The sequence below is a fragment of the Vidua chalybeata genome, chromosome 2, assembly GCF_026979565.1.
Source record: "Vidua chalybeata isolate OUT-0048 chromosome 2, bVidCha1 merged haplotype, whole genome shotgun sequence".
Taxonomy (NCBI): domain Eukaryota; kingdom Metazoa; phylum Chordata; class Aves; order Passeriformes; family Viduidae; genus Vidua; species Vidua chalybeata.
The window spans coordinates 42529114-42545314 of NC_071531.1; the positions used below are offsets into that span (position 1 = coordinate 42529114).

The window sequence follows — 16201 nt, forward strand, 5'->3', positions numbered from 1 at the left end:
TTATCATAATGTGCACACAAGATAAAAATCAAACAATTTTCTTATGTTCATGAAAAGTATTTTTTGTGCTCCCTGAAACTGCTTAGTCAAGAAAAGCTGAATTCAGATACAAATGGTTCCTCACCATAAAAATGGCCAAACAAATAACAGCTATGAGTGATACTTTTCCTACTGTCATGTTTGCCCCGAGTGTGGATAAAACCAGCATCTTACCTGCTCAGATAATTCTGGCCCGTTGATCCGAGCCTGTACCAGAGCGTCATGAACAAGGGAATGGAAGTTCAGCAGCACATGCTCGATGCCGTGTGCTCCGCTCAGGGCTCCTGAGAGCTCCTCCAGGGACTGGATGTACCCCCGCCAGTGGAGATCAACTTCTGCTACATCAGCCAGGCAGCCTCGGATGATGTTGAGGCAGTAGCCCATGCAGGGCTTGCTCAGCGTCAGCCCCTGGCAGTGGGGGCAGTACTGCATTCTCAGCAAAGCTCTGCTGCAGTCTCTGGAGAAGTGCAGGTGATCTGTTGTATTGATCACTTCAATCCCCAAATTCAGAGCCTGCAAGAAAGTCCGGCTGGGTACGAGTGATCTTCCCATTTGTCCTATGGCCTTTTTGGGAATGTTGCCAAAGGGCCTGATGTCTCCTCTCGCCACTCGGAGGCACTCCGCGTATTCCAGGGAAATGTCAGTCGGACCAGGGTTAATCACATGGTTGTAGACTACTGGAAACAGGGTGTCAAAAAATCTATTCACAAATTCCTCTGTGCTGACGTCTGTGCCAAATAAGAAAAGCCCAACATCTGTGAAAAGCTCCTGCACATGCACAGTAGCCTCAGCAGCCATGTTTCTATACACATTGCAGAAAAGTGTGCTTGTGTAATTTTCAGCCAGTCTGATGAGCATTTCAAAAGTTTCTGCAATCAATCAATCAATTAATCAATCAATCAATCATTATTTTTAAGGTTTTAAAAAAAGAAATTAGTGTAAGAACATAAAACAATTACATTAGGACAACTTACATATATCCCCAATTAATTTTTGCATTAGAATTTTTGAGGAGAGAAAATTCTCACAAACTACAACAACTGTCTATATAGGGAAGCACCTTACAAGAAATGTTACAACACACTTAATAATCCTTTTTTTTTTTTTGCAGGCTACATTAAACACAACCTAAAAAAAGTATAAAAGGAAATAATTGTAAGCTTCATTATTAAGTTACAAAATACAGCAAAGTCCTATTATATCTATGTATATAAACACATGAGCTCTCTCATCTCATGAATCATTCTGCAAGTTGCAAGAAACAGCTGAATGCTTTCAGTAACTCCAAGTCATTCCTCTTACCATCCTAAATGGATGGGCAAAATTAACATTAAACAATATAAACAACTATTCAATTCTATTAAAACTTAATAACTCTTAAAGATCAGTTTTTATTTTGTGTCTTCCAGAGGACGCAGATGTTCCAAACACACATGAGAACATGATTTTACCCAGTGCTGTTTGCTCTGGCAATTGGTATGGTCAAGAACTGTTTTCCTCAGGAACTGATGGATAATCCATTTCTGAGCCTCAAGAACTGGATAATGAATAAAGCCTGTATGGACAAACTTGCTTTTCACACTTTAGGTGGTAATCCTTAAATACACTGAGCAGTGTTTAATAAAGCAGTTTAAGTATACTGGAAAAATAGCCTCTTCTGACTTGATCTATGATTTGCAGGTAAGAAAAAACATCAGTTTTCAAAACAGAAAAAGAGTGTTTACATTGAGGAATTCCCTAGATCTGCCTGAGAAGGTTGCACTTTAGGGAAGACAATGAAGCAATATATGGATAGATCAAAAAGAAACTTGGCTTAGAGTTGAGAATAGAAACACAGAAAAACATATTACAAATATTAACCCATTTTATACACTGAATGGCTACAACTCAGTAACTTTTAATTCAAGTTTTACAAGTTTTCATGCATTTTTTCACATTCATTTTTAAGTAAGATTGTAAAAATAAAGTAAGGAAAAGCGTGAAGTACAGTTAATACTGTCTAAACAGTGACGTTAAATACAGGCAGAATCAAATTGTGTGAAACCATGTCAAGCAATTTCTGAAGCAATCTGAAGTCTGCTGGTCAGTCACTGAACTAAAGTTATAGTAGAAAAACCAGAATAAATGTAAAAAAACCCCAAGACTGGCTATCACATATTTAACAAATACCTATGTCTAAGTGTCTTATATTATGAGAAAAAGTTTTTTTCAGTTCAGGTTAGTGCAAGGATTCTTGCTGACTGCAGAGATTTTGAAAATGCATGCTTTGTGAAAAGATCATATATACTTTGTATTCAGTCTCTCTTTTCTCCAATAAAAGATACATGCTTCTAAATCACAATCATTCCTCTGCTATTTTTAAGTCTTAGTTTTGTATTTCACGCCACTCTTAAATTGAATTTGCTGTTCTCTTTTCTATTCTTCTAGCATTCACACAAGTAAGAAAAAAGTGTTGACAGCTCACAGTACAGAGTCAGAAAGTGCATCCCACTTGTGTGGGATACATATGTGAACCTCTCCTTAAGTGAATTTCACTATAATCATGCATAGATGCCAAATATCATAATGTCAAAGAGATAATGTCAAATATCAAAGAGATTAATTTGTTTCAAAAGTCCTACTCCTAAAGTCAGTACCCTTCAGGAAGCTATGTTCCCACAAATGGAGACCTATTCAACATAGAAAAGCCTCTTGGGTTTATCCTGGGAGTTAACATGCAGTAGAGTACCTCTGCAGCTCCCAGCACCTCCACCAGTCCCTCACACGTCATCCCTGAGCTACAGGAGACCCATTTCCTTCTGGAGCAGACAATGAGGCACAACAAATCAGACAGGGTAGATTAAATTGATCAAGATGCCCACTTTAAGGCACCTGAACCAAGGATGAGATCTCCACCAGCTGTACACGCAGTTTGGACATCCAGCTCCCATGAAGGCACAGGAACATGGGAAACTAAATGACAGCCCTAAATTATTAAATATCTAACTATAATACATCTCATTTTTATTGGGGGAAACAAGGAATGCAAAGAACAAGCATTCCCACTACAGAAACTTTATTTAGTTGCCTAAGAGTTGATAGCATTTTTAGTGGTAGATTTTTTATTTCCCTGTCCAAAAGGGCATGTGTGTTCTGCAGGTCTTGTGTCATATCTGTAGGCTCTTTACAAATATTTTGCATTTAAAATGGTACTAGATGGCTATGCTGAAACCACTGAACTAAATTCTAGATATCTATTTATCACAGACTTGACACTCCTTCATATAAAATCCTGAAGCAGCCTGGAAAAGTGAAGACAAAAAAATTAAGTAAAATTGATTCTTGGCTTAGATGGCTAAAAATAATAATATGTGAAGAATATTAAAGCTTTTTTTATTATTACTTTTCCTAGATGGAAACCATAAAGTCTGTGATCTAAAATGTCTTTTACAAACCATGGCTGTAGTATCCTATCACCAAGTGCACAAATATTAGTTCAAAGAATAAATCATGCTGCATATGGACAACCAATAGATTTTACAATCTGGTCTAAACAGAACTGAACTAAACTATATTGCTGGGGCCTCAGCAACCCCCAGATGAATGAGTACAATAATCAACTACGTAATTTACTGACTTTCTGCCTTTCTAAATAGAATGTGATTATACTGGCCACTTGTGTTTACAATTCTGCACCATGTTGTTTAATTGTCATTTTAGGATTTCTTACAGAATTTTTTTTTTTTTTTTTTTTTTGTACTGGCACATTTTCTACTTTATAACCATGGCTATTTCACAGATTTGTTTTGTTCTCAGCAAATTTGCTGACAGACAGCAAATCACACCTATGTTTACTTTCAATACTGAATAGGTCCTGTGAATACCTTACGATGGCAATCTATGTCATTTACAACACATTCTGAAACTTCAGTGACAAATATATACTGGTTCAATACTGCAAACTGTAGCAATGCATTTATCTTTTAAATCTATGGGCTGAGACTAACATAATCAGCATTAATTACTCAGCAACACAAAAGAAGTGATGAGTTTTCAATCAGTATAAATTGATACATATAAAATACATTTTAAGTATAACTAAGATGAGCCAGACAAGCTCTTTCTATTGTTATTAAATTATTTTTTTAATCGTCAGGGCCAGTGTCTCATATCTCCATAATTGATGAGATCTTCATATTAACTGCTATACAATATCCTATAGATACTTTGTGCAACCCTACTATTAATAATTTCTAGTGTTTTCCACAGATGACATGTTAATTTTGTTTTTCTTTGGTGACAATTAAAATGGTTGTTTATACACTCCTAAATCAAATTTCAGGCTTGTCAATATTTTAATCAATTAATTTTACAGTAGTATTTCTCTTCCTGATTTTACTAAGAACAAAACATGAGGCTAGGAAATTTGTGGATGAGAACTTGTTTGTTTTTTTCAAATAAGTTGGTTTTTTAGCATTTTTGGGTGTTTTTTAGCATTTTTTCAGCTGATACTTCATACCAGTACATATATACATTATTTTTTGATAATAGTGTGTTTAACAAAGTGATTACAAAGTGATGTAAAAATAACTATCAGGTCATTGTTTTAAAGGATTTGCTCTCTTCCTTTAGCCTTTCAGTTCCTTAGAGCCATGGGTAGTTCTAAATTACAAAGAAGTTCCAAGGTATCAATTAGTCCAGAGGATAAATGGATTTAAAATAAAAATCATAAGTATACACGTGACTTGTTTACTAGAACAAATAGAACAAGTCCAGTTTTTTATTCCTGGACATTAATCAGATTTAATGGAAATATTGCACAGAATGAAATAGAATTTGGATTAGATTTTAAACCAGCCCTGCAATTCTCATCCTTAATAGTTTTGGCAAAGTGTCATTATACTATAGGAACCTTAGAAAATTAATTTGAAAAACATTTCTGTGGAACCATGCTGTTGTAATCCAACAACATTTTCTTAAGTTTACCCTTCATTTACACAGATGTTCTATTAATCTGCTAAATGAGAAAATGCATGGTTCTAAATGCTGAGCACTACCTTTTGAAGCACATATGGTACTTAATGCAGAGATAGTCTAATAAATTAAAAATACAGTATTAGTAGTGTTCCAACATATTGTGAAATCTTATAATTTGGCAATAATTCACTAGCTTCAATTATATATTATAAATTAATTCACTCTATAGCATATAACATATAGGGTAACATATAGAACTCAATAAATTATAACCAGCAGGTTAAAATCCATCCTTGATTTATGACATCGTATTTAGCAAAACTGCCTTTCACAGTCCAGAGGAGATCCAAAATTGATGAGCCTGGACTATTTGAAGGATCAGCCCATAATATAGAGGAATCAATAACTAAATCCAAGCAAACCTGGAAAACCTAGCAATGTTATAAATTTATTATGAATTGAAAAAACTCTGTGGGAAAGTCTTGCCAGGTGCCATTGATGTTCAGTGACCTTGTAATTTTTCTTTCTGCTTATGGGTAGCACAACTAAACCAGAAGCATCATACTCCCTCTTCTAAAGATTTATAGCACAATCAAATGTACCTTGCATACATTGTCCTTCTAGATTCACGATGAATGTCTGAGGTACAAGTAACAGCCAAAGGTAAGCAAAAGCCATTCAGAAGCTGTGAAAAAAAATAGTGGAGAAGAATTCATCCACACAGCATTACATTCATACTATCTTTGTTTAAAATACATCGGAGAATTATGTATAGGTAGGAAATTCAGTGTAGCTATTCCTATTTACAAAGTGACAGATATAATGCAAAATTCCTGAATCATTTACCATATCAGAAAAATGAGCTGGAAGAATCATGTCTTCAAGACATATAAATGAACTATAAAGAATGAACTCATTAGGGCATTACCTGTGAAGGTTATATGGGAGAGAGATCAATAGGGTAAGTGCCAGTCAAATAGATTTGAGACTCATTGAAACTGTTCCTCATTAACACATATTTCAAATTAATCCATTTCATAGACTGCAGACTCACCAATGAAGTCAGTAAGAAAACAGGTATAACAGATTAAACTTGTAGCATAATCAACTTTGTGTTGCCAAAGGATAGCGATGCACTTCAGGCTTTTAGAGCTCAAAGTACTCATAACAAACTCTAGAGTTTGCCAGGTCTTGTTTGGTCTTGAATTTAATATACCTGTCTTTGAAAAAAACACAAACATTGAATAAACTTGAATTAGAATTGGCTGACCATTGCCTAAGTTGTTCTGTGTTCAGTGGCATATTATTCATACATTTAAGGAGTTTCCTATATATCCTGTGATTTTGAGTTTGGTTTAGCCATATTGTATTTTTTTTTTAGCTGGGGCTAGTGTTGCGTCTTTTTTTTTAGCATCAGGACACAAGGAAGTTGGCAAAGGACAGTTTTAGTTGGAATATTAATAGGAATTAGCAATTATACATAATCATACATAATTCAGGCTATAAGCATTGTTTACACTAAAAAGCACTGTTGCACTCTGAAATGAAATAGCAAATTGTCTCAAATCCATATGTAAGGTGTGTTCTTCTTTTTTCCTCCCAAAGAAATTGTGAGGACTCATAAAAAACTCATTCCCAAGTTAACCAATACATAGAATGTAGAGAAATGTCCAAAGCCAGGTAAGATGAATTTCTCTCATTTTCGTGCTACATCTTTTCACTAGTCTGAATTGGTAGTGTACTTCTCATTCTTGTTTTATAATCAACTCAATATCATCATGCAGTGTTAATTTTTGCTGACTAAACCTGACAAAAACTATTTTGCAATGTAGAATTTACTTTCTAAATCAAAAAATTTGGGTGTGTTTTCCTTTCCTTCTCCATCTCCTCAGCTATGCATTTGAGGAACAGCCCTACAATGAAAGAGGTCCTGTGATTTGACACGATGATCCAAATCTTGTAATTTGCTTGGGGTTTTTTTGTAGGTTTTTTTTTCTTTTTGTTGGGGTTTTTTGTTTGTTTTTGTTTTTTGGGGGGTTTTGTTGGTTTGGTTTTTTGTTTCCGTTTTTGTTGTGGTTTTGTTTTTCAATATAATGTTGGAATAAATTTATTTTTTATCCAGTTCTTTGGAGTTACGTTAATTTTTATGACTTAATGGAAATCATCAGAGTTGATTCAGAAGATTATTTTTTAACTTTTCAGTGAAACTTGCTGCTGATGATTTTAAAATATATAGCCTTTGAATTTGCTATTTAACATACACCTAAGTCATAACTGGAATGTAAAGTATCTTACCTCGACAGATCATATTTTAATATTGAATGTCTGTCATATGAATGAAAGAATGAATGAATAATGCAAGGTTATGATTTTATCTAGTTATAAGGAGTGATTCCACTTTTCTCTCAAAACTGTTCTTTCCTTTTCTTTTCAGTCTGGTGTTATCCTTCTAATAGTGATGACTATGGAACCATTCATCTTGTCATTTTGGAAGCAACGTGAGCAGATTGTTTTCTATGGTGCCAGAAGAAGAAATAACTAGCAATTAACAGAGCTCAACCAAAGCAATTTTTTTTCCCCCTTGGATTCTGCTTATGTTCTCTCTGATTTTGCACTGCTCTCCAGGCAATACTTTCCCAGAGGAAATATTTCTAAATTCTGAATAGATTACTTACTGCCCTGGAACAAAATATGCTCAGAGTTGCAAGCAGGGCACTCCAGGGAATCAGAGCTTTAAAACGTGTATAACAATCTTATAACAAAATTGTTTGAAAATATTTTGATGTAAAATGCTGTGCATGGTTTGCAAAAAGACATTAAATTGATACTGATTTAAGATAACCATTTTTACATATTTGCCATAATAAATAAGGACAGCAAATCATCTCAGATGTATGAAAATAGTATTATTCAGAATTTATACCAGGATGATGTTGAGATAGGAGGGCCAGAAAATTAAGAGATTAGAAGGATAAATTCATTTCACATAATTTTCAAACTATGTGTATGTGAGTTAAGAAGCGCTTCTAAAATATGATTCATCTCTCTGACTTTAGATGACTACTTTAGGTTGAGATGAAGTGCTCACTGGAACTGCTTGTTCCTCTCCCTTTACTATAAAGAGATGTGACACTGGAGCCCTAAGATTTTTGTAGTGAACTGGTATTAAGGGAAGTGTCCTTAAACATAATTCAGTACTGCAATTTATACAAATAAAGAGCTGAGATGATTGTGCTTCTATAAAATGGTCTTAATGGTAGTTAAAGTACAAAGTTACTGTGCATTTATGCAAATTTTTTTCCCTCTTCACACCTGTAGTCTGCTTTTCTTAGAATGAAATATATGGTTGGTTCCAGGAAGCTGCCAGAGCATTATGTCTATACATGCTAACTTGGTAGGAATTATTAGGGAATCACAGAAAGAAAGAACAACCTCAGGAAGATTTCCATAAAGCTATGATGATGACTGACATCAGATGAAGCTTTTGTCTTTCTGTTTAAAAGTTTACAACCTGACTTTCCATTTATTTTTTCCAATTTTCCCAGTTTTATGGTGACAATACTCACTCATCTTCAATAAGCTGGGTTTTTTTTAATATACAAATTAAAGTGAAACGTTAATCCGGTTCTAGCACATGCAACACTACAGATCAACATTTCTTGCACATCAAACAAGTAAATATATTCATTTTATATCACTGAATATTTAATATCACAGTTTTTTTCTAAGTGCTGGTTGACATTTGGTGAATTCCTGCATCTGATAGTCTGAGGAATTCCGCACTAAAAATTATCAGACCAGTCAGTCAAAGGAATTTAAGAAGATTGTTTACTTGACATATGACTACATGTAATGGGTTTCAAAGATCCTCCAGAGAGCTTGGTAAGGGATTAGATGCTTTTATTATCTTTCAATTCACTTTGCTTAACCTCAAATTTACTGAGGAAAAAAAAAATATGAAAACATCCTTAAGTCTGCATTTCATACATTTCATAAAAACAATCCATTATTTTTATGGAAGATTCAGGAATAATGAATTTTATGACTGCATCTATACCGTACTGAAGTTAGTTCCATGTTCCTCTGTAAATACTGGATATCAAGAAGAAATGCCCCTCTGTAGAGCATGTCCCTCTGCATAGCTCTGCTATATTGGTGATTAGTGACCTTATCACTGTTAGTGATTAGTAATATGTGCAAAATTCTGCTTAATGCAGGTGATATAAAAAGCATTTTGGTCTACACCATGTATTTCAGTACCTATTTTGGCACATGCTCTAAAAAAGAATGAAGTACGCACTTCCAAGTTTCAGACAGGTAAGTAAATGTAGCATTTCTCACTTGACAAGGTAGAAACTCAAAGGAAGTGGATAACCAAGCAGTAAAATGTTCTCTCTCACAATTAGAAGCAGAAAATAGCACTTGTCAAAAATATAAAACTCCAGTTCTCTAAACTGGTTAGGAAAAGACATACAGTTTCAGTATATAAACTTATCTAAGTTAAATGAAATTCAGAAGATATTTGTACTCCAGGAAAATCCCAGGAAAGAGTAATTGCTTTGAAAATTACAAATGTACGGAATATTCTGTGTAGCTACTTTTGATGATAACATCTTAAAATCAAATATTGATATGGACGGGAACAGTTCACTCTACTTCGATTCATCCTTCCTTATCCAGTATGAATCCTGATTTTAATACAATTGATCTCTACACTAATGACACATTCTTTAGAAAATAAGGATTAAATAATACATGTTAAATGATCCACAGTTGCTAGTAGCTTTGGCACTTAGAATGAAAGAATAGAAGAATTGTTTAGGTCCCACTGAGACCTCTTCTGTCTCCTGCAGGCCATGGATCTCCATGCCCTCCTCTGCTGAGGCAGCAGAACAAAGGATCTCCCATCTGATTTTTCAGTCCAGCTCTCTGACCTCATGGCAACAGGGAAGAAGTCGAACCCTGGATTTCTTTACTTAGTCTGGATTTCTTTCTATAGTCCACACACGTTTTCAAGAAGCAGACTACTCTGAAAATTTTTTACATCCTCTTCTTAAATACTAGTATATTGATGCATTTTAATGAGATTATCTCACCTATTATTAATGTTTTACCACATTATTAATGTTTTACCATATTATTAATGTCTCACCAAACTATTAATGTTTAGTCAGAGCTCACTCAATGGACCAGAGAACAACCGATGTTAGATTTAAATGCATATCAATTTCTTATGTGTAATTGCATAAATATGGGCTGAGTATGGGCTGAATATCATTAAATTATTCTCTCAAAATTAGTATCTTAATGGTTTTTAGACTTCACCAAGTTCTTTTCAAATACACAAAAGATAATTTGCCTTTTTAAATGATGCTCCTTTTTTTTCATTTCAGAAAGATTATGAGTATAATCAGCACATTACCTACTTTCACAGCATAACTTTACTTGCTTTCACCCCAATACTGTTTGCAGGTGCTCTGCTAAGCCCTGTCCTGCAAGTGCTGATGCAGCACTGCTGACTCACACATTCTCAAGGCATGTAATGCTTTCCAGGAAGGAGCTGGAGATATTAGCTTATGGAAATATGTGTCTCTTCTAAACTACAAGCCCACAGTATTTTCTATCCCATCATATGATTTGCCCCATCGTGCAATGTGACAAGGGGTATGCATTTCTGGAATCACTCAAAACTGGCTCATTACCTCTCCACTCCCTTTACAGTTATGTATCCTGGATTACATAGGACTGGAAGATACATCACTAAGAATGAAACCATGTACAAACACAGGGCTAAAAGACACTTGAGATGTGTTATAATCCATCCATTAAACCCAGGGCAGGTTCAACTAGATTTATGACCTTATATTTTAACATCTTCATCTAAACTATCCTTAAAATATGCACATTAAGAGAGAAGCCACAACGTTCAAGAAAATCATTCCAGTGCTTCACCATACTCCCATCTGCTTTTACCAATGGGAACAAATTATTTTCGTCTTCCTCCTCTTAGTTACTTCAGATTAGATCCTCTGCAAATGACAGTAGACCTCTCTAAAGACCAAATACATCTCCAAAGCAGATTTGTCCACATCTCAGCTACCAGTAGAGAGGATGATGGCATGATTCATCTGACCTAGTTTAGATGTCCACATGGAAATAAGATGAATCACACTGCTTTTCTCCTCTATTTATACAGAGAAAGAGGGTGATTAGTTCAGAGAAACTGGGAGATGACTCTTACTCCTGAAAACTGTTAAAAATCTTTTTATTAAAATGATGAATCTTCTTTCAGTCATAAGGGGGGCACATTCTGCCCCTATGTAGTTGAACTTAATTCTAAATACTACCAAAAAGAAGTCTAAATTGCCCAAGTTATGTGTTTAAGTGGACAAGCTGGATGTTTAGGAGTTCCAAATTCAGCTCTGCCTGACTAGCTGCTATAAAAATGTTTTGCTAAACTACTTCAGAATTGCATGGTTTCTCTAAGTCATGTTTACTGTGGGAAACACTAAGCTTTATACATAATTTCAACAGAACAACTGCTGAGCCAGTCCTTCTTCAGTCTTCAACTCAATCTTATTCCTGCCTCAGTGCAGAATCCACACACGTCCACATTTTGAATTCTAGCTCTATTTTCCAGCCTATGAAAGAGATCTTACTGCCCGCCCTCATTGAGAGAACACTGATTATTTCACCATTCAACACAGGGGTGAAAATGGTGTCTGTACCTGCCTAAGAACCACGTGTGAAGTGCCTTTTTCTATTCTGACTGTGAACACTTGCTAACCAATCAAATTAACATTTACAAAAAACTTTAGCATCTGTTTAGTGGTAATTTAATCAAGATCATTCCCAAATTACTTATGTGAATGCCACGTTGAAGATCATAAAGAGACTTAGGAAAGCTGGTTGCCTTAAGACCAGGTATGTGCTTCTCACATACCTATATTTTGGATCCATTTCCCTACATGGAAATGAGATTAGTTTAACTCAACTTGTTGCCAGTAAATACAGTTTAATTTTTATTGTTTGGTATGTTCTTGTTTTTAGCTTCTAAATAATTCATCTTTTTATTCCCAATAATTGAAATTAGGCCAAGAAATCTAAAATGCTCTAGTTTCCTCCTTTTCTGTTTAACAAAAAATAAACCATTCACCCTTACCAGTCTTTTGCTACATCTAGAAATCCAAAGACAAGTACTAGGGCATTTCAGAATGTGTATATTGACAAAAGAAACCAATCAATGAAAACCATGTGGAAAACAATTCTGAAGTGAACATGCCTACATCTTACAAATGCTGCTCCATAGCTGTACACAAGGGTCCTTTACCTGATAACAGACTGATCAACATGGGTGATAGATGGCCTTGAACAAAACTACCTGTTTCTAGGGGATCTTGATAAGACATGTGGGAACATGTTCCCCTCTCCTCCTTTTTTTAATGGCTCTGCGTGAGAATCTGATTTATGCCCCTGGAGTATCATATATTGTGATATCATCTATTAAAACACGTTTTACCTGTGTAATTCAAGGTAAAAGGTTCATTTAGAACTTTCAATTTTATATTGTCCAGTTTGTATGTATCTTTGAATGCATGCATGCCAATACTGATGAAAGCAGTTGATATTCACTAAATAATGACAATGCCAAACTCAAAATCCACCAGACAGCAGATAAAGATCACATCTGTTTATCACACCTGTCACATAAGTATACAAGATAGTGATTCATCTCAGCTACCACCTCAGCTAAATACAATATTCTCTTTTCCTCAACAGTAGAAACTTATGGGATGTTTAAGGTATGATTAATCTGACATATTTTAGATGTTTATGGGAAAATGAATCATGTAAAAATCTTTATGCATGCATGAATCATGCCAAAAAAGTGCCTCTCTCAATTCTGTATTGAGGGAGCCGATGGTGACAAACTCATCAATCCACTCTATTATACTGATCATCATTAGTTTTGCTATTTCACATGTATATCTTGGTTATCTCAGCTACAAATTTACTTAAAACTTCCATATTGTTGTCTTGGAAGAGCTGTATCTGAATTCCTGCTGTAGAAAATTAGATCAAACTCTGTTTGCTCCAGAGGTTTACTTGTCCAGAGATTATTTTCTTGCAAGTAGATAAAATATTTTCTATTATGTATTCATCTAACTTCTACTACATGAATGCAATCTATATAATATAATAAATTTCTGGTAAAAGTAATGAACTCTTAAAAAAATATACATCCTGTACAGACGATGAAAAATATGCCTCTGCAAGTTGGACGTCATGTTCCATTTCTTTTTGATGTCACTTAGTTTAATGTTGACCTAGTAGTCACATGAAATAAATGTGTATGCATCTTCTTTTATTTATGCATATTTACCACTGGATATATGATTAATAGCTTACTCCCAGGTTTGTTTCAGATCACTCCTGCTAGTTCTTTCCAAGAGTGCCTGTGGGGTTCTATAGACAGGCTTACTACAGGGACCACTCTGAAAAAACAGCATAGCTGAAACAGTGTAAGCTGCAGCACTCTCCACACTCTTTCAATATTGCTCCTTAAAGCTTCCCATTCCCTTTATAATCGGACAACCAATGGCATATAGCAAAGTACCTTGGGTTTATTTTGGTGTGTGCAGTGCAGCCATCCTATTATTGCAGACTAAAAACATGCATTTAAAAATACCATGTAAAATCAAGTGTGCACACACAGTCAAGCAGTACATGAAAAAGATGTTCCATCCTGCTCTGGGAAGAAGTCCTAAGTGGTGTGGAAATGAGCCACACTGTATTATTTGGCCTGCAGTTTGATATTTCTTGAGACCTGTGCACTTAGCAATGCCGATGCAGCAGACATTCAGTTCTGGGCAATCTTCCTCCTGTAATGTTGATGGCAGCGCTGTAGTGTTTTCTTCCCCTTGTGTATCTTTCATTTAACTTCTGAATATTGTATATAGTTTCAGATCTCCTCACAGAGCTCCCTCACCTTCTATTAACAGAGATCAAACAGATAACAGAGGTATAGGAGAGAAAAGAAATACAAGCCGTGCTGTCTATGAAGACTGGAAGTAGCATCCTTATTCTCCATTCAATGTACCAAATGCCTTTTAATTCCCTGCCAAATCCAGTCTGACAAGAAGATCAAATAATAAACTATTTTCTGAACTGGCCATTTTCCTAGCAGTGACAAAGTGAACCACAGCTCTTCTCCACACTGGAGTCTATGAAGAATGTCATGGGAGAAGGAAAACCAACAGCACCGATCAGCTGTGACCATTCAAGGAGAGAAAATTTCCATTTCAATTCCAATGGTATGTTTCTTTTAAAAGAAAGCCATGGAAATTAGTCCTACTTTAATCCTGAGGGAGGATAATCCCAGCTCTTGAACACAGACTGTTACTCTGAACACAGGATACACAAAAGATGGAAAACCATAACTATGAAAATCATCTGTCTTTAAAGCAATAAAAAAATTCTCTGCTTATATCCCATGCATGCAGGAATGATTATATTTCCAAATCAGCAAATAATACGCTGTGAAAACAAGAGGAAGGTGAACAGCAGGGAACTTCTCAGTCTCTTGAGACTCTTATAAGTGCCCTGCTATTCTCTTCTGCGATCAGAAGTTCATATAGGTAGTTTGTGCATATTTAATATTACAGGAATGTCCTGAGAAGTAATTTCCTTCCTCTCTTTATTAGTGGGATGACATTTACAGCACAGATACAGGAACATCCTGTTCTTTCTTGAGACTCTTATGTATTGCTCTTAGTGGTTGAAGAAGACTCCTCAAACCAGTATGACTGCTGATGGATGACTATCCTTCTTGAAGACATGAAATTGCCCTCAGAAACTGGTCATTTGATTCAGAGCAAACAGCAAGAAAGGCATCCCTTTCTCTTCCAGCTGGCAGATAATGCAAATCAATATACCTTAATATATCCTAATGCTACCCTAAAATAAAGATGCAACTAGTCACATAGTAGGAGGCTCGAAAACAGAGCATGTGTACAAGGAACAGCACTTCAGAAGTGTGCTTCGGAAGCTTCAATGAGCATTACCTATGTGAAGCTGAGTATCAGAACATTTTTTAAACAATTATTTATTAGATTCTCTGACTTATTCCTATCATTAAGATTTTTCACATTTTTTTTTCTCACCTGACATTTTGCTGCATGGTTTGGTTACACGTGCATAAATTAATTGGCTTTCTGTATGGCATGAGCCATAATCATGGGTCATTTAGGAAGCATGAAAAAAAGAAGTAGCATTGGAAGAGTTATTGTGGATCAACTGAAAATACGGGCCTTAGTAAACTTTTATCTATATGAGAAAAGATGACACCCATACGTATTTTTTATGGAAAAATGCACCTCACCATAAACCATTCCACTGAGCAGACACAGGTCTGTGAGCAGTCATATTACAGTCATATGTCTTTATACATGGCACATACAAAAAAGGACTCAGAGGAGTAATGGAAAAAGGCAAAAAAAAAAAAACTATATACATTTTTTTTTTTTTCAAGTAGAATGTTTCCTCCTTCTTGGGCTTTACTGGTTTTAGCTTTTCTAAACCCATAATAAATAAAAACACCACTCTAAAACTGCAAAGCTCTGGTTTATTCTCTTGTTTATCTGTTGATGCAGTTTATGCATAATTTATAACTTGCTGCTACAATCTCACCAAATCAATACTTTTCAATAATAAATACGTAAACAAATAAGTACTACTGTATGGCTTAGTTTATAAGGCCAGGTAAGAACAATGCAGATGTATTCTTTCTTTAACAGTGTTCTGGGATGGGGGAAAAATAAAGTGAATAATATTTTTATATGAATAATATTGTAATTTGTAGTATCAAAATAATGAGACAATTACTGCCAAAATGTCATTTTTTTCAAAATTTAAAGCAGAATTCATTTCACCTTACTTTAGCCATACAGAAGTCAAACACTTTACCTATCCTATCTATTTGGATAATCAGCAGATAATCGGACAGGCACCTCCTCGTATTTTATCACTGAGGCAAATCTAAGGTTACTGATAAATTAAAAAGACACTTTAACTGTGCCAGCTATAGCTCCCATTCAAACAATTCATCCTGATTATGGCAACCATCCACCTTAGGATGGGATAAGTTGAACTTTGGAATTCCTTTTCTTTATGAACTAGCTTGAGCCTAAATGAGGCAACTGAATAG

The 16201-nt window shown here is 35.1% G+C and overlaps 1 protein-coding gene across 6 annotated transcripts in view; it reads right to left on the reverse strand.

Annotated features, from left to right (window-relative positions):
- Nucleotides 1-16201, reverse strand: part of GPC5 (glypican 5) — a 232117-nt gene that overhangs the window by 139347 nt on the left and 76569 nt on the right. For 5 of the 6 annotated variants that reach the window (XM_053934475.1, XM_053934474.1, XM_053934472.1 and 2 more), the window contains 2 exons: nucleotides 5598-5680; nucleotides 214-908 (listed from right to left, as the gene is read on the reverse strand). In XM_053934475.1, the coding sequence (XP_053790450.1) occupies nucleotides 214-908; nucleotides 5598-5673 (771 nt within the window). In that variant the 5' untranslated portion in view covers nucleotides 5674-5680. The remainder of the gene's footprint in view (nucleotides 1-213; nucleotides 909-5597; nucleotides 5681-16201) is intronic. The other variant, XM_053934470.1, reaches the window with a different exon arrangement.